Raw genomic sequence first — 19,867 nt, 5'->3', positions numbered from 1 at the left:
GACATCAGGTAACTCTTCAGAGTTTGGATTGTTAGAGTCTTCTACACCATCAGAGCTTCTGAGTCTTCAGAGTCTTTTGGTTGCCAGATCTTCTGGATCTCCAGAACTTCTGGTGACTGAGTCAATATCAGAGTTTGTAAGACTTCAGATTTTCTGAAGCTTTTCCACTGTTCAGAGTGAACATGACGAATGCGAAAGCGTTGCTTTGGTCACTCTTTATGCACAGTGCTTCTGATTTGTGTGAGACAGAATCAAGGTCAGAGCCTGTAAATAGCACACTCAGAAAAACACGTTAGAGTACCATAATTGTTCACATCATATTGTACTTAACTGTGACATTTCTGCCATGGGTTACCTTTTTCTTGTATGGAAAACTGTTTTATAGGTTGGTACTGCTAAAGGTGAGTAGTCAAGTGACACTCAGTGCAAAATTTATTTTTGGTCTTTCTATATTGGATCATTTGAAATTGTGTATCTCCTTTTAGTCAGAAAAAGTTGTTTTCTATTTAAAATTACTTTTTCTAGCAATTTAACTTTAATGAAAAGAGTTTAAGAAAGTCGTTTATAAGCTGGTGTCAATGGCAGACAAGTGAGATCCTCATTTCTATCATATTACCATTTGAAATCCTATTTTGTCTAATTTTCTGGGAATTATGAATGCATTTGATAGAGTGGTTGACCTCTGCCCACCGAGCTCCAAATGGAAAATAAAAGTGAGAGTTATTCGTAGGTGGTTTTTACCTGCTGTTCTTATAAATGAAGCACCATCTACTTTGGAGATGGTTTTTATGGACCAAAATGTATCTATAATTTAGCTTTTTCATATTTTACTATTCAGCTATTAGAGTTGAATAATATTGCCTAACCTCTATTTTAATTAGGGAGATAAAATACAAGCATCTTTAGGGAAGGCCATGTTCCGTAAGTGGGCTCACCAATTTGTTGAAGGCAGTGTGTATGAGATATCCTTTTTGATTGTTTTGCCTGCTAAAGGATCATTCCGTGCTACTAAGCATGCGTATAGGTTATTATTTAGTGGGAAAACGAAGGTTATTGAGTCGGACTGCAATTTAATTCCAATGTCAGGATTGTCACTTAGATCTTCTGAAGATCTTAATTGTCCTGAAATTCAAACTGATTTTTTAGTTGGTAAGTTAACTACTTGATTTGCATGATTTTCATGTTTATAACTTGCAGAATTGTTTTATTTTGGTTGTAATTTTATTTTTATGATTATTGATGTCAGATATGGTGGGGTTGTTAACTGCTATTTCTACTCAGAGAATTCAATTAGGTGGATTGGAAGAAATGAAGATGATTATGATGGAGTTATCTGATGAGAAGTAATTTCTCTAATATTTGGGATTATTCAGAGAGTCTTTCTAATTGTATGTTAAAAATTAGTTTATTTAAGTGTTGATATCATCTAATTTATAACATTTCTAATAGGGGTAAAGTTGTATTTCTTGTGCTTGGGGACTGTGTGAGGATTGTGACTGAATATTTATTGATTCATACCAATGAGAAGCCTGTGGTTGTTGTCCAATATGCCAAGATTTAGAAATGCAGACGTAAGTTTAACTGGTTTGTTGATTGTTTGAACACCAGTTTCTTTCATGGCTTTGTATTTAATTTATGCTTATTTTGAGATATAGATGGTTGGTCAATTGGTGCATAAATTTTTTACTCGCTGTAGGTGCAAATTTGCTTCAGACATTGATACCTGCTGCTAAAATTAGCTTAAATGCTGATATTGACGAAGTTATATCGTTTAAGAACAGGTATGCAAAAAGTTTTTGATTTGATTAATCAAATGTAAATAATTTTATTTTATTGTATTTGAAAATACTGATTAATGTATTCAACCATATTTTTATAGGATTCTTGCAAGTGGTATAGATGTTGGTGGACCTGTGGGTGATCTATCTTTTCTGAATTCTTCGTATCCAAAGATTGATGAAATTAGAGTGATATATCCAATTCAGGTATTTTGCTGGTGGAAAATGGATTGTTAATTCTAGATTTGGGTATAGTCTTGTCATTTGAAGTTTGTTTGTTTGATGCACTAATTGATTGAGGTGTTTGGATGTTTAGGACTTGAAGGATTTGGATTATGTGTGTTCTTTCTATGAACCAATGGGACATAATGGACTCTGTCTTAATGTCGATGAAAACTATTGCAATGTTTATGAAGTGTGTGATTTCGGCAGGTCCATAGTGTTTAATTACTATGACATATGGGAAGCATATGAAGCTTCTTCTTTTTGTGAAAAAAAGGCAGTGGTATGCTGATTGATTAGTATGAAATCTAAAGTGCAGTTGGTGTTTTTAATTATCTGTATGTTAGTTTAAGTTTTTATATTCTTTGGTGAATGCAGGCAAATATTTCTTGTGGGGGTTTAGCTTTTGAATTTGATAAAACCGAAGATGTTGTTCAACATTTTGTAAGCACAGAAGGTGGAAGTGAGGCCTCTAATTCTATTATTGGAAAATCTTTGTTACCATGCAAAAGGTTGTCTGTTGAGGGATCTTCTAAGGATGATGAAGAAGGTTGTGAGAACAATTGTGCTGATGTGAAGGCAAGGAAGATTTAGGTGACATCAAATTACTTGGAGTGTTAGGTTGGAGTAATATTCAGTACTATAGATTTGTATTTTTTTGGGGTTGATGTTGGAAGTATCTAATGTAAGCTATTTAGTATTTAAATTTCTTAGAAAGATGGAATATGGTGTTTATTGTATATTGTAGTTGTCTAATTTATTTTGTTATCAAAGTTGTATGCCGTAATTTTCCTTCTAAGTGGACTGGAAGTTTTTAGTTTTCTACATTTTAAGAATTATAAGACTATTGTATCTTGATTTGTAGATGTCATCTGATAAAGATAATAAAGGGAGATAATATGTTGAGAGTCATGGACCATTATATTTTATTTAACCTTTGTAATTTTTATTTATATCTTTGTTTTATAAGTAGTTCATATTTTGATTTGTTCGATAAAGCAAATAAGGTTAAAATATATTTTATGGTTTTTTATTTTGTTTGGGATTTGATTAAAAACGATCGAATGCGTATAATTGTTATAAGGATATTTTATTTAGATTTGATATTTATTTATTTAATTTATATGTGTTTTTTTCAGTTATATCGTGTGTAATTAATATATCATCTGGCCAGGGTTGTTAGTTAGGCAATTTTTTTTTTTAAATATGGTTGTTGCAATCTAAGTATCCAGGATATTGAAATTATTTTTAATAATTATTTATTTGTTAATATAAAAATATTTAATAAAAATAATACTAATAGTTTAGTTTAGTTATTTGAATAACTATTATTAGAATAGCATTAAAAGATTAGTGATTAACTTTTTTTTATAATTTGGAAACAATTAAGTGAAATTTAAATATTTTATATTAATTAAAAAATTGGTAGTATAAGTTATAATAGCATTATTTATTTTTTTATCAACAATGAAACGATTTAACTTTTAAAATTATAATATGTTAGAACTTGTATATTGTAAAATTTTATTTACTAGAATTTAAATTTATTTTCCTTGGTTATAATTATTTGTTATTATAATTCTTGAAGTTATTTTCAATATGATATTTATAGATCAAACAATATATTTAAAGAATATTTAAAATAAAACATGTGATATAGTGAACATCAAATACCTTTTTTGAGATTTTTTTATTTTTTACTATATTTGATAAATTATTTTGTAGTGAAGTTTATGTTTATTATTTATTAGTTAGTAATTAATGGTATTTACATAAAAAGATATTTTCCAATTTTAAGACAACTTTTTTTAATTGATATATAAATAAATTGTGATCTTGTTTTATTTTCTTTTATTTTATATAATAGTGATTGGGCTTTTTGTGTGGAAAAACTTTGAAAAGGATTTGACATTGGCTTCTGTTATATACACGTGTGGTTTGCATTCGGAATGTCAATAAGGGAAGATTTTGTTAGGTTTAGAAGGATCTGACATATGTGGTGTTCCCCTGTTTCGTATTTTGGGTAAGTTTCAGGTTGTAAAGGTGCTGCTGATTTTTGGGTAAATTGACAGGTTAGGGGCAAGGTGTCTGCCTTTTGAAGGGTTGTTTTCATGAAGTGGGCGTGAAAAGGGATATGGTGAATTCGAAAAGTCTTTTTGCCGCTTTGTCCATTATCTACTTGTTGAAGGTGATTTATATGTCATCTATCACACTCTCCAGTACGTGTCAGGTATTTGGTCTTGCTTGGTCTATTTCCTATTGTTGCTTTGTTGTCTTGTTCTTTTATTTAGTCACAATGGAGAGTTTGTTCTCTTGACCTATGTTCATTTATGAATGTTTCTGTTTTCTAAAATTATATAATTTCATTATGTTGAAACAGCTGTTTTCTGTTATAGAATTATGGGAATGGTTGTGGGAATTTTGTTGTCCAAATAATAAAAGAGGGTGAGTAGGAATAAAGTAAATTAAGTTATATAAGTTGTGTATGGTTTGCGCATTGAAATTATAATTTCAGAGTCTTCACTCTTCAAAGTCTGGATTGTCAGAGTCTTCTACACCATCAGAGCTTCTGAGTCTTCAGAGTCTTTTGGTTGCCAGATCTTCTGGATCTCCAGAACTTCTGGTGACTGAGTCCATATCAGAGTTTGTAAGACTTCAGATCTTCTGAAGCTTTTCCACTGTTCAGAGTGAACATGGAGAATGCGAAAGCGTTGCTTGGGTCACTCTTTATGCACAATGCTTGTGGTTTGTGTGAGACAGAATCAAGGTCAGAGCCTGTAAATAGCACACTCAGAAAAACACGTTAGAGTACCATAATTGTTCATATAAAAAGGTTAACTTGTAATCATCAAAACATAGAGTTGTACTACTAGATCAAAACTTGATCTTACAATCTTCCCCTTTTTGATGATGACAAAACTAAGATTTTTGATGAACAATTCTTAAACAATAAACTGAATTCACTCAGAGTTTAGGGATATAGAATAAGACTTATCCTGATGTGAATAGTTTATCTTGTTCATTCTGAATTCAAGCCACCACTTGATTCTGAGCTTAGCTCCCTCTGAATCTAGATTCTGAGCTAAATAATATAAGAGTTCAGAGTGAAAAACTTATGATATAGATGAAATAGAATAATCAGAGCACATAAGTATTCAGAGTCAACGGACAAGGTGTCAGAGTTTTGGGTCGGAGTCAAACTAATATCACTTCAGAAGAAGTGAAATGTATTCCTTGTATTTGCCCAGTGACACATCTATGGTCATAAAAGTGGAACTCTTAAATCTCCAAAAGAAAAATAAATCACACTAACACATCTTACACATAAAAAACTGGGTTGTACTCCCCCTTTTTGTCATAAGCAAAAAGCTTGGGGTGTGAAAAACTTAGCTTGAAGTACAAGGTACTCCCCCTTAGAGAATTTCTAAGTTTGAAGAAAAAATAAAATGATGTAAGAATCAGAGTTAGGCGAAATAAATAGAAGAGTTAATGCAAAAGAAGAACGTTTACCACCGGCCAAGGAAGTAATGAAAGGGGTCAGTTACCAAGAACTTAACCTCGAGAAACTGTAGAAGCATTAACTTTCAGAGAGAAAGTGAAGCCTGTTGGTCAATTCGCAAGTGTACGAATACCTCCGGGTTTTAAATTATCGAACCACAGGGAATTGGTGTGGCAATTCAGTTTAAGATTCAAGTCTAAGGTTGAAAAGCAAGTAAAATTCAGTTTTAATAATTGGTTGTTTCTTGAGTTTGTAAAAAGACAAGTAATCAAGTAATAAAGCGATTGAAAAACAGAGATGAGATTGCCTTGGGTTCTTGTTCAACTATTTCAGTTTTAGCAAACCTTCCTATTCAATTAATCCCGAGTCTCTCCTTGATGTTCTAGCCTAGTTAGTTATCTTTCGATGCCTCGCAAAGAAAACCCTTCCTAATCAAAAGATAGGTTCAATTCCTTGATAACCTAAACATTTGCTAGAAGCACTAAGCATACAAATCAGGCCAACAAACCCCAACCCTTCCTCTATTCCTAGTAGCAAGTATAGAAGGAGTAATCTCACAACAAGTCCCAATTCTATAACAAACTATCGTTATGATTATAGAAAAGTAAGAAGCTAGCATGCATTCAAGCTTGAAAGATAAAGCATAGAAGTGAGATTCAAGGGTTTACTCAGAACATCATGAATAGAAAAGGATTGATAGCTAAAACATTCAAAGTCTTACAAAGAACCCAAAGCAAAAGGGGTTTTTAGCCAAACATGGCTATGAAATCCATGCTAGAAAATAAAGATAAAACCTGGAACATAAGACCTAGGGAAAGCTCCCAAAGCTCCAGAACTCAAGCTCTCTCTTCTAACTTATGAAAATATCATAAAATGACAAAAGGTACAAAAGAAATGACAAAAAGCCTATTTATAGGCAAACAGGTCGAGTCTGGGCGCTCAGGCGCCAATTAAGCACGCCTGAGCGCCAATTCCAAGCCAAAACAAGCTCTCTGGAGGTAATTGGCGCTCAGGCGCTCAATCAGAAGCGCTCAGGCGCCAATTCCTTTCTAGCATCTTGTAAACATCGATCCAATTGGCGCTCAAGCGCTCAACACGAGCGCCTGAGCGCTCTCTACATGCTAGAAAGCCTCTTGACCTTCTTCTTAACTCCCCTTTAAGCCTCCCTTCAATTTTCCAAGCCTTTTGACCTTCTTTCTTCATCAGTTTTCAGACCTAGCTGCTTGGGAACAAAGCAAGGAAAATATCTAGGATTTCCAAGAGTTTATTAGCACAAAAGACCCTCAATTCAAGTAGAAAAGATATGCACGTCCTAAACTTACCTAAAATGTAAGAAAGGTCCCTATAAAACTATAAAATTACCAAAACAAAGTAAAAACTTAAAGAAAGATAAAAATGCATGAGAATGCATGAAACACTACATGAGACTCAACAAAAAGACTCAAAACAAACTAAGAAATGACCCTAAAAATACTACTAAACTAGGGTCATCAAAGCCTATATAAAGCGATGGAGAAAGAGGGTAAGCTTCACAACTGGAACAATTAAAAAAATGGCATCATACATGGAAGCACTTGAAGAGCTCAGAAGGAAGGCCTGTGAGGAGGACTTGTTCTTGAACATAAGGCATCCAGAGGGTACAACGACCATATCAGAGCTAACGAGGACACTGCTTGAGGAGGACCTTCGTCCAGAGCTGAAGAACGACTTGAAGGAATTTCTTGCCTTCGTGGAGGAAGTTCAAGAACTCAGCCAGCTTGAGCTGAGGCTACTGGAAGAAAGGAAGACCATAGAGGAGAAGCTCAAGACAACAGAAGAGGTTCTGGAGAGGGAAGATCTGAACGTCAGTCTCAACAACATCCAGTATTCACTGGATCGTCTGGAGAGGGAGAGGTCAGAGCAGCGTCAAGAGTGCAGAAGAATGAGGAAGGATCCTCCATTCTAGACTTTAGGAAAAATAAAATGTATGATGTAACGCAATGTATTTTAATCAAATTTGGGTTACCATAAAGTATTAGTGGGAAAATTATTTTGTTCTTACTTTAATAGTATAGTATATGTAAATACCTGATTTATGAAGTATGTATAATTTTGTTATTTGAATTTGGTAGTACGCTATTTATGATAGAGGTTATATGTATTCAGTACATAACATAGGGTACTTGACTAAGAGAAGTTCACATAGCATTGTAAAAAGTTAACATTTATTAGTAAATTTTTGTCATTCGTGGAAAAGTTTTTTTAGCTTATGTTTGTTCTAGAAGCTATATTGGTACGATGACAAAATATAAGGATGAAGAGTTGTTTTATCATGTAAAAAGTGTAACGCATTAAAATTTTAAAAAATTGTGTACTAGAGAAGTATTGACTTTTGTAATGAATTGGTTACTTTTTTGGGAAGAATCATTTTCATGAAAAAGTGACTCTAAGTATATTGGATTTAGTTTGCTATAGAGGTAATACCTTTAACACCCGCGGAGGCAAAAAAAACACATTTTCAGTATAAATATAGTACAAGTAGGTTGTAAAATTTCATTTGTGAAGAGCATGTAAGCTAGGTGATCATTGTGTTTTGTTTATTGCCCTTATTTTCTAAGCTCTTACCTTAGATTTGTTGTCCAAGAGAATAGGTAAGACTTGAAGTATAACCAGTGAGGAACAATTGGTTTTTTTCTGGCATATTCATTTAATTAGTATCATGTTTGTTAAATTTTTAGGTAATTAGTGTGGGCAGATTTGTGGTGCTTTGTCATGGCTGGTGTTCCTAGAAAATATAAAAGAGTAATGTCGTCCAGTAGCAAATCAACAGGTAAATATGTGTTCCTTCTATATCAATTGTGTGAAAGAATTATGATTAAAAGTGTTTGATATGAATATATGAAGAAGAGCTGAGCTTATTAATCCTTTGTGTTTTTTTTGGTAAGGTATTGGACAGGGATCGGTGCCCTCATTATCTGAAGAAAGAACAAGGGGTAACAAAAAGAAATGTTTTCCGAGAGGCCAAAGATATATGCGCCAAGAGAAATTCAGTTGAGTTAATTAACTTAGCATGTTAATTAGTAGTGATTATTTTGTTGTGAAGGTTTTTTTTACATTAGTTTTTATCTTTTGGTAGTGTGCTCAAGGGTTACCTCAAGTTTGGCTAATGACACTCTTTATGATGCTATGGATATTTCCTCGTCATCGGTGTCGACTAATACTGGTATTTTTTTCTAATGGTTTATAATGTGAAATTTTGAGTGAGTGAAAAATATATAACTTGATTTTAGAAATTTTTAAGATAAGTAATATTAACTGTCAAATGAACGAATTATCAAAAGTGGGATTATAAAGATAATTGTTTTTGAGTTAGTAGTTTAAATCCAAGGGGATGATTTTGTGGATTATAAAATATTACAATGGAGGTTATTTAGGTGTCATATGATATGATATGAATCTGAAGTTGAAGAAATTAATATAAGGTATACTTTTTTAAGTCCAGTACAAGAAGATGGCGCGTTTGATGTTGGTGTGGATAATTGGATTAGTAGAGATGATAAGCTGCCAGGGTATATAATTTAAATAATTTTATGGCCAATTTTTGGTGTCTAGGACAGTTCATTTCCATTTTCCAACCATGATTTTGATTTATAATTTAAAGTATTGTTTGGTAGACATTTGTGAATGGAATGTCACATTTGAGTTCAGTTCTGTGATTGTTATTTTTTTATGATGGAGCAGAAGAGAAGAAAATTAAATGCTCTTGGAATATCACATTTTTGTTCTTTAGAAAATGGTGGAACATAATGAAACACACTCTTAAAAATTTAAATGGTCCATATTGCTCCTAATTTATATTTGAAATATTTATCTCCAAATGGTTTTAAATTGCATCTTTTGTAAAAAAAACTTATTGACAAACTTAAATAAAAAATTATTTTATTCAAAAAATTCACTTAAAATAAAATCAATTATTTTTTTAAGTAAATATTTTTATGCATATCGCTTAACTTTTTGATCAATAGAGTAGAATTGCTTTTTTTTTAATGGAGGTTTTGAATAATGTTTATTATATTTTTTGTTCTACTCTTTGTATTTATGAAATAATAATAATTGCAACTATTTGTAGATGAAGTTCAAACATTTAGTGGTTGTTCATCAAGTGATGAAAGTGAAGATAGTGAAGATGGTGAACGAGATGATATGCCTTGCAGTAAAAATTTAGATGAGTTTGAGGGTAAATTATTGTTTTATGATATAAATTTGTAATTAAAGGTTGATTGTGAAAAATTTTCCATGTAAGTGTTATTGAATTTAAATGCAGAATATTCTGATATTGGAGACATGAAGTATGAGTGTCAGTATTGTGGGGCTTTGCATTGGTATGCTGAAGGAGTTAGAAAGAAAAAGAATAATATTCCCACAATTTTTTCTCTGTGTTGTCTAAACGGAAAAGTGTTAGTTCCTTTCTTCAGGAAGCCACCGACTTTATTATGGGATTTGATAATGGGAAATGATGTTCGTAGTCGGGAATTCTTGGCAAATATAAGAAGTTATAATAGTGCTTTTGCTTTTACTTCATTTGGTGGAAAAATTGAAAGTGGTCTAAATGACGGAGGCGGTCCACCACAATTTGTTATTAGTGGCCAAAATTATCATCGTATTGGTAGCTTGCTTCCAAATGTGGGAGAGACTCCTAAATTTGCCCAACTTTATGTTTATGATACTCAGAATGAGATCCAAAATCGAAGTTCACACTTTAGGTACGTAAATGCTATTTTTTCTTATGAATGTTGTATATTATGTTTTAATGTTATTAATATTTTTGTTTTATTGTTTAGGAATTCGGATGGAAGTTGTAAGCTAAACAAATCCTTAATTGAAGATCTTTTGGCAATGGTTGATGAGTGTAATGTCTTGGTGAAATCATTTCGAAAGGTACGTGATTTCATTTCTATCAACCCATTGTTAAGGATTTCTCTAAGATTGTTTAGGGCTAGACCCAAAGACCCAAGAGTGTACAATTTACCTTCTGTGGATGAGGTAGCTGGTTTAATTGTTGGTGATTTTGATTCTACTGATTGTGGTCGAGACATAGTTGTTAGTTCAATGGATGGTACTCTTAGAAGAATTCATGAGACACACACTTCATTTTTACCGTTGCAATATCCTTTGCTTTTTCCTAATGGAGAAGATGGATATAAAGAAGATATTTTGTTTCGCCAAGATGGAGATGGTCGTGTTTTTAAAAAGAGAGTACGAGTATCTTTGAGAGAATTTATTTCTTTTAGAATTCATGAAAGAATGAGAGAGGATTCAGTTATATTGCGTAGTAGAAGATTATTCCAACAATTTCTTGTGGATTGTTATTCGATGATTGAGGCTCAAAGATTGTCATATATCAAGGGTAATCAAAAGACAATACGTCGGGACTTCTTATCTGGATTGGAGGAGGCTATGGAGAAAGGTGATGTCGATTCAGCATCAGTTGGAATAAGGATAGTTCTACCTTCATCATTTACTGGTGGAAGAAGATATATGTTTAACAATTGTCAAGATGCAATGGCAATCTGCAAACATGTTGGATATCCAGATCTTTTTATAACTGTTACTTGCAACCCAAAGTGGCTTGAAATTCAAAGGTGTGTTTCTGAAAAAGGCTTGAATGCCTATGATCGCCCTGATATCTCGTGTCGGATTTTTCATATTAAAGTGAAGCAGTTAATGCGTGATTTGAGGAAAGGTCAATATTTTGGGAAAGTCTCAGCTGGTTAGTAATATTTCAATTGAATATAATATATATATATATATATATATGTAGATATTGAAAAATATTATATGGGTGATTAATTTATTTATAGGAATGTATACCATTGAGTTTCAAAAGAGGGGACTTCCACATGCCCATATACTTATTTGGTTAGCGCCTGGTTCAAAGCTAACAACACCAGAGAAAATTGATTCAGTTATATGTGCAGAGTTACCTGATCCAGTTGCTAGCCCGAAACTATTTGAAGTTGTTTCTATGTTCATGGTCCATGGTCCATGTGGAAGTAGTAGAAAAAATTCTCCGTGCATGGTAAATGGTCGGTGTTCCAAATTTTTTCCTAAGAAATATGTGGATAAGACCTCATTTGACATTGATGGTTATCCGACATATCGAAGGAGGAACACTGGTGTTTTTGTTGAAAGACGTGATGTTCAATTAGATAATGGGTATGTTGTTCCTTATAATGCAAAATTGTTGATGAAGTACCAAGCCCACATTAACATTGAATATTGTAACAAATCGAATTGCATCAAATACTTATTTAAGTATATCAACAAAGGAGTTGATCGGGTTACAGTTTCAATGAAAAATGAATGTAATGAAGGACAAAATGTGCCGGAGGTTGATGAGATCCAACAATATTATGATTGTCGTTATTTGTCTGCTTGTGAAGCTGCTTGGAGATCATTTTCATTTCGTATTCATGATCATTGGCCTCCCGTTCAGCGATTACCTTTTCATATGCCCAACAAACAAGTTGTATTATATGGTAATGAAGAACCAATTGATAGGGTCGTTCAAAGAGGTCAGATGTCTGAAACAATGTTTACTGGGTGGATGGTTGCTAATATGATATATGAACATGGTAGGCATTTGACATATGCTGAGTATCCGCAGTTATTTGTTTGGCATCCTAAAGATAAAGAGTGGCGACCACGCAAAAGAGGGTTTTCCATTGGAAGAATGAATTTTATACCTTTGGGGTGTGGGGAGGTATATTATTTGCGTTTATTGTTAAATCTACAATGTGGATGCACAAGTTATGCCGATTTGAGAACTGTTGATGGTGTTGTTCGAGTGAGCTTTCAGGAAGCATGTTCTGCCTTGGGATTATTAGAGGATGATAAAGAATTTATTGATGGATTAATTGATTGTGCTGAATTGTCAGGTGGTATGTCTGTTAGAAAGTTGTTTATGGTGTTGCTATTATCTAATTCAATTGTCACACCAGGAAAAGTTTTTGAGGAAACTTGGAGGTTGTTAGCCGATGGAATTCTTTATAAGCGAAGGAAATTACTTTGCAATCCATGTATTTTTTATTTATTTATGTATTTGTTTATATACATGTATATATTTATGTTTTGTACATGTCATTTCTTTGTGGTTGTTAAAGTAATTGTTATTTTGACTTTATATAAATTGTTTTATTTTATCTAGCTTTGCGTTTGGATGATCAGACTTTGAAGACGCTTTGTTTGGTTGAGCTTGAAAAAATGTTTGTTAATAATGGGAAAACACTAAAGGATTTTCCTGGCATTCCGTATCTTATTTCAGATGAAGTCCCTCAGTTTGAGAATGTCATGTTGTTTAACGAGTTAAGATTTGACATTGATGATATGTCAGTTAAACATAATGACCATTTGATGAAGTTGAATAATGGTCAAAGGAAAGTGTATGATGAGGTTATTGATGCAGTTAATAAATCAGATGGAGGATTTTATTTTGTCTATGGTTCAGGTGGTACAGGAAAAACTTTTCTTTGGAAAACTCTAAGTTATAGATTAAGATCTGAGCGGAAGATTGTGTTGAATGTTGCATCCAGTGGTATAGCATCTCTTTTGTTACCTGGTGGGAGGACTGCACATTCGTTATTTAGTATCCCACTTGTGTTAAATGAGGATTCATGTTGTAATATTAGGCTGGGTAGTAACAAGGCAGAGTTGCTTAAACATACAAGTTTAATTATATGGGATGAGGCACCTATGGTTAATAGGTGGGCATTTGAGGCTGTTGATAGAACCTTGCGTGATATAATGGAAGTTGGGGATGTTTATGGTGGGGGAAAGCCCTTTGGTGGAAAAGTTGTGGTTTTAGGGGGAGATTTTAGACAAACTCTTCCTATTATCCCGAAAGCAAGTAGGGAAGAAATTGTAATGGCTACTATTAACTCATCAAGACTATGGAAATTTTGCAAAGTCTTAAAACTTACTGAGAATATGCGTTTGCATGGGAATGATTCTTTACATGATCGTGAAAAATTGGTTGAATTTAGCAAGTGGATACTTGATATTGGTGATGGTAATTTGGGTGATTACAATGATGGTGAATGTGATTTAGATATTCCACATGACTTGATGGTTCCCTTTAAAGATGATGCTGTGTCAAGTATAGTTTATTCCACCTACCCTGATATTCAAAGGAAATTTTTTGATGAGGAATATTTTATTGATATAGCTATTCTTGCTCCCACTTTGGATATTGTTGATAGTGTGAACCAGTTTGTGCTTTCAATAGTACCTGGCAAAGAAAAAGTGTATTTAAGTTCAGACAGTGTAGTCAAAGTTGATGAAGATGTAGCCATTGATGCAAATTGGATAACCATTGAGTTTTTGAACGGCAATAAGGGATCTGGACTTCCTGATCATAGGTTGTGTTTGAAAATTGGAACGCCCATTATGTTAATGAGAAATATTGATGTTTCAGCTGGGTTATGCAATGGAACTCGGCTTATTGTGTTGGATCTTAGACCAAATTTGATTTATGGGAAAGTGCTAAATAGAAATAAAGCTGGCACAAAAACATACATCCCACGCATGACTATTGTTCCTTCTGATAGTGGTCTACATGTTAAAGTTCAACGTAGGCAATTTCCGGTGTGTGTTTGTTTTGCAATGACAATTAATAAGAGTCAAGGGCAGACGTTGTCTCGAGTGGGGTTTTTTTTACCGAGACCTGTTTTTTCCCATGGTCAACTATATGTTGCGTTGTCGCGTGTGAAATCAAGGGATGGATTGAAAAATTATGTTGACCAGACAGAGGTTCCGCCTTTGGAGCACACAAAAAATGTTGTTTACAAAGAAGTATTCAAAAATTTAAGCTGAGGTATGAAGATGAGTCAATTGCTAATTATATATGTTGGTCCCCTTATTTAAATTTAGTATAAGGTAGGTTTAGATAGTGACAATTTTTAAGCAAATACTATGATAAATAGTAATTTTATGATTTATGTTAACTCAATATTTATGGTAGTTATTTTATTTTCAAATGAATCTCCAGATGGGGAGGTCTCCTATGTACCATTTAATGGAAGGCATGGATTCTCATAAATGGTAAGTGATTTTAGGTGTACATTGCTTGAATGGATCTTGTAGCCGTGCTCTTGTATTGCTCAGTTAAATAACAGATTTGTTCAACTAAAATGAAGTATGGATGGCCGTATTTTGTACTCTAAGTGATGGTGTTGCAACACTCTCTTTTGGTGGAGGATATTGGTTTTTTTGATTGATGCAAACTGGTGAGCTCCCATTAGAATGGCTTTTGCTTCCTGGTTCCTTTTTCACAAGTCTACCTCTGCTGGTTATTTCCTGGAGGTACAGATTTTGTATTAAGAATTTGGTGGAAGGTTTGGTCTTGATTTTGGAAGGCTTACCAATTGGGTTTGGGTTGAGTATTAGTTTTCTTTGTAAACACCCTTGAAAATTCCTCTTGACTTTTCAAAATAGGTACTCTTTTTTCTTGCTAGGTTTTCCCAAGGGGGTTTTATCCTAGAAAGGTTTTAATGAGGCATGTTTTGTTAAGTCTATTTTCAAGGGGGTATTAGGTGGGGTAGTTTTCTTCTTTTATAGGGTTTTGGTATTTGTACATGTAAGTATCTGATTATTTAATTTATTATATGTAAAATGTTAAAGATGAACTTATTATGTATTCATTGGTTTCGTTGTTAACTTAAAGAAGCAACTTCATTTAATAAAAAAATAGGTACGTCTAACCTGTTGAAGGGATAGGCCATTTGGCACTAAGTTTGTTGAACATTTTTCTTCAAACTTCTCTCATTGGATTTGGTATCTTGTTATCTTCATCTTGTTAGCAGAAGATAGGTTTTTATTTATTCTTGAAAACCTGAACATGGATTTTTGTCCAGAGTAAGGTTTTCTTCAGAACTTCTGACCATGGTACCTCTGAAGTCATCAGATGTTACCCCTTTCAGAAGTTACTCGATCAGAAGCACTTAACCCACTGGTTAAACTTCTATGGTAGACAACAATACACGTGTCACTTCATTTGTGACATAGTTCCTTGAGTCGCGTGGTATATCTGCTATAATGATGATGCCTACTCTCCTCTACTATGCTATTTTCAGACTATCTATTTTATAACCGTTGATTTTGCCTTTAATTTCTTAAAACTGTCAACGGTTACCATTAAACCCACGATATGCACTGTCACACATGATCTCCCACTCACTTACACTTACGGTTTTGAAACTATCCGTGTGCATTGCATTCATTCATATTCCTTCCTCCAACATTTCCTCTTCTCTCTGAACCCTAAACCTCCATCTCTAAGAATCATGGGCAAATCGAGGAAACCTAAGGCGAATGTTTCTGCTTCTACCACACAAACTGCCAAAGATCAAGAGAAGCAAAGATTCGAGGAAGCACAGAAGATTCTGAATGCACCAAATGTAGTCACCTGTGCAAAGAAAGTAGAAGAACTGAGTGTGTGCTGCGAAGCAAGAGTTGATTTTGATAATCTTGCTCAACATGGGTTTGATATTAGGGACCAAGTCAATTTGCAAGGATGGTCTGGGTACTTCAACAGGCTCTGTGGTCCAATCTATTACAAGTTGGTTGTCGAGTTTTGGAAGAACGCAGTCTGCAACGACTACTACGTCGTCTCCCATGTACTGGACAAGAAAATTGTGATCTCTGAAGAATCTATAGCAAAACTGCTCGGTATGGAGTTTCAGTAGGGAAAAAGGATCAAGAATGTTGAAGCAAATGTTGCTGGGATGAGGACCGTGGTCAACAAGGCGCTCTATGATAACTGGTCTTACCAGAAAACCAAGTACAACATTAAGGACTTGAAGTCTGAGATGAAGATTTGGCAGAAGATCTGCATGCACTGCATTCACCCCAGAACTGGAGGAACTGATTACCTGAATACAACTCAGAAGGTAATCATGTACTACATTTCAACTGGTGAGCTTATATGTCTGCCATTCCTACTCTTCAATTACCTGAAGGAGTGTGTTGAGAAATCAAGGACCACAACTGGTTCTGAGAACAAGAGGTTCATCTACTACATTCCGTATGGAAGGCTGCTGTCAGACATCTTCGTCCAAAACAAGCTTGTCAAGACTCTATCAGATCTTGGACTCCACGAAGATCTGGCCATGACAATTGGTGATGCTCTCAATGGCACAAAGTTGAAGAAGATGCAGATCATTGAGAAAATTCAAGTTGCTCCCAAAGAAGACACTTCTGATGAAGTTCGTCAGAGGGATTATCCCATTGATGACTTTCCTATTTGGTCCAAGAAGGACAATCCAGCATGCATTCTGGAATATGTCAGGATGCTCAGAAGACAAGGTGATCCAATCACCCTTACAGAATTTGTTAACACTCTTCCTGAAAGTCCTCCTAAGCTGGCTACCAGGAAATCCAGGAGAGCAACAAGCAGCAAGCCCTCAGATCCTAAGGGCAAAGGGATTCTGATAGAGGAACCTGCAAAGAAGAAGGCTGCTTCCAAGACTGTGATCATCAGGGAACCATCTCCTGAAAGGCCTCTGAAGAGAACCTCAGCTCAACAACAACAAATGTCTGATTCTGAAAGCTCAGAAGACACATGGAAAGGCTCCTCAAGTGAGGAGACTGAAGATGAAGACATGCCTCTGGCTAAGAGACGCAAAATTATTCTTGAGGAAGAGGAAGATGAGCAGGATGACCATGAGATCATCCAGAATGTGATTCAAGTATAAGGGAAGCTTCAGATGCTGAAAATCCACTGATTCTGATGCTATTCCCCTAGTGAAGAGAAGGAAGCTTCCTCTGAGGGGACCACTTCAGCAGAAGGAAACAGCAGCAGAACAAGCATCTGAACCAACTTCAGAAGTACAGAGGGAAAGAAGATCTAAACGGACTTCTGATCCAGCAAGGGCTACAAGTCTCACCAGAACCTCACCCATCAGAAGCCCCAGTAAGGTAATTACTGAAAGCATTAACTCTGATTCTGCTTTAGTAGTTATACCTGAGCAACCTATGCCTATATCTACCTCTCTGCCTACCTCAACCCAAACAGAACCTATTCAACCTGAAACACAACCTCAAACACAGGCTGAACCTCAAGCTCCCAAATCTCCCATCCAAACAGCTACCACAGCCATCCCTTCAACTCCAATTTACACCTCTTCCACATCCATTCCCAACTGAACCAATACCTCCTTTCAATTCCTTCATTCAAGGTATTGTTCAACATGAGGCCACTCTGAGAACCTTAGTTCAACAGTTCTCTCCCAAAGCCTGCATCCACTTCACACACCCTCCTCATAACCCAGACTGGTGAGATCCCTGCTGAGGCAGAAAAAGAGGATGATGATGATGTTCAGATCCTTGTACCGCCCTTCAATGTGAAGCCTCTTCAGCAAATTGCTTCCAATTTTGAAGATCAGATTCCAGATGCTGCTGAGACTTCTTATGTGTCCTTGTCCAACTACTCAGCAGTCAACTCACAGGATCTGAGTTTCACTTCACCTGAGAAGGCTGTCACCTCAAGGCAAAGGCCAGACACTATCTCAGAAGCTGAGCACATGGCTGAATCAGATCACTCAGGGATAGTGAAGGATCATGAGATTGCTTCCACTCACTCAGAACAACTCAGACCTGATTGCTCAAATGCCTCAAGCTCAAATACTGCCAAAACTTCTCAGCCTGACTTAACTCTGGCAACCTCCCTCAGACCTCAGAATCTTATTCAGCTTATTCAGGAATTCTCTGAAGAGGCAACCCGAAGACTTCAATGGTTATATCAGGTAACTGATAATCAGTTTGATGCCTCCTTTGTGGATAGTCTATGGTCTGCATTTGGAAGATGGTCAGAGAACAGAGGTTATGACTTTCAGAAGCAGCTGGACAGTGAAAAGCGCATTAGAATTCATAATGCATCTGAAAGAGCATATGAGCAAAGGCAGAGAGTGCTGCATAAGGTCTGTGAACCTTTGAGAAGAGCTGTGGCTGCAAGAGATTCTGTCATCTCTGAATGTACTTTAGATGATGCTGAGATAATATCAGAAGAGGCCGCAGAAGAAAGTTCTGAAGGGATAGTGATTCTGGAAGATGCTGTTGTTAATGAAGTTGAGCAGCAAGAACAAATTCAAGTTGATACTGCAATGTTTTCAGAATCTGAAGTTGCTACTCATACTCAAGCTCCAGAAGCTCCTCCCTCAGCTCCTGCTCCAGAAGTTGCTACTCTTGCTGCCAGAATTGACCGCATTCAAGATGATCAGCAGAGACTATTTCAGATGGTTGAGCAGCAAGGGATTGTTCAGATAGAAGAGCAGGCAGATTCAGGAATCTTCTCGCAGAATGGAAAATATGATGAAACTCCTGCTTGAGAATCTTCCCTCCTCTTCCAAACCTTGAATTTCCTCTCATTTTTCTTGCATGCATGTATTTGTCTTAACTGCATTAATTTTATGTTGACTATGTTTAATTGCTTTATCTATGATTCAATGCACCGTTCTTAGTAACTCACATGCCTTTATGTTTTGTTAAGTTTTATGCATGTTTTTCTGTTACTTTTCTTCCTTATAATCTCTGCAATCCTTCTTCTTCATCACACCGCAATTCACCTCTCCATCAATCGCTTCAATATTCCTTATCTTCTTGTTCAAAAATGACCACTGTCGAGTTAATTTCTGACCTCAAGACTATGGTATTTGACCAAGTCTTTCCATGGAGCGTAAATCTATCTTCTTCTCAGTTCTCTCAAGCTATTGAGAAGATTGAGAATCTTCTGAAATGTTGGCTCACACCTCATCAAACTTACTGTCTTCAGAACCTTCAACAAGTTCTGAATGATCTCCTCAGTCTGATCGCTCGTCGGAAGGACGTTGAAGATCAATTTCAGGGCATTTGCATGCTTCTGGAATATGAAGAAGATCACCATGCCGCGGATCAAGAGGCTGTCCAGGAGAATCAAGCTTTGAAGGAAGACCTGGCTACCCAGTTAGCCTCAATTGATCAGGACATACGTCCTCTGCACCTTCAACTTCTCTACATGAAGGACTCTAGAGCCTTCCTATGTATTTAGGATTAGTCCTCTTCATTCCTCTTTTGCCTTTGTACTCTTTCTGCGTTCATTAATAATAACGTCTGTTATTTGCTTTCCGTGTTATTGTTATTGTTGATTTTTCACTCTTTTTGATTATGACAAAAAGGGGGAGTACACATAAAATGGTTTTTGATAAACTTTTATACTATATAAAACCAGTAGAGGAGAATAAGTATTAAAAACTTATAGCACATAGATTTTGTCAAGCATCTCAAAAAGGAATACATTTTGACGCCTCATTCTAATTATATCTGGACGAGACTATATGCTATTATGTGATATACGCTA

General features: G+C 35.2%; 1 protein-coding gene across 1 annotated transcript; it reads left to right on the top strand.

Moving 5' to 3' along the window:
- The first annotated feature begins 8,250 nt into the window (after positions 1 to 8,250).
- On the top strand, positions 8,251 to 14,349 carry LOC130725145 (uncharacterized). Its single transcript, XM_057576398.1, has 8 exons — positions 8,251 to 8,308; positions 8,615 to 8,701; positions 9,608 to 9,715; positions 9,803 to 9,860; positions 9,954 to 10,241; positions 10,320 to 11,248; positions 11,340 to 12,557; positions 12,686 to 14,349. Exons 1-8 carry the CDS (start codon positions 8,251 to 8,253, stop codon positions 14,347 to 14,349), a joined length of 4,410 nt encoding a protein of 1,469 aa, XP_057432381.1.
- The last annotated feature ends 5,518 nt before the right edge of the window (positions 14,350 to 19,867 follow it).

This window comes from Lotus japonicus, chromosome 6, assembly GCF_012489685.1.
Source record: "Lotus japonicus ecotype B-129 chromosome 6, LjGifu_v1.2".
In the NCBI taxonomy this organism is placed as follows: Eukaryota; Viridiplantae; Streptophyta; class Magnoliopsida; order Fabales; family Fabaceae; genus Lotus; species Lotus japonicus.
The sequence above is the reverse complement of the archived record's forward strand: the minus strand, read 5'-3'. Positions and strand labels throughout refer to the sequence as shown.

Coding starts and splice junctions, on each gene's coding strand:
- LOC130725145 (XM_057576398.1), top strand. CDS start 8,251: ATGGCTGGTGTTCCTAGAAAATATAAAAGAGTAATGTCGTCCAGTAGC. Junction 11,249..11,339: donor TTTTGGGAAAGTCTCAGCTG/GTTAGTAATATT, acceptor ATTTATTTATAG/GAATGTATACCATTGAGTTT. Junction 12,558..12,685: donor GAAATTACTTTGCAATCCAT/GTATTTTTTATT, acceptor TATTTTATCTAG/CTTTGCGTTTGGATGATCAG.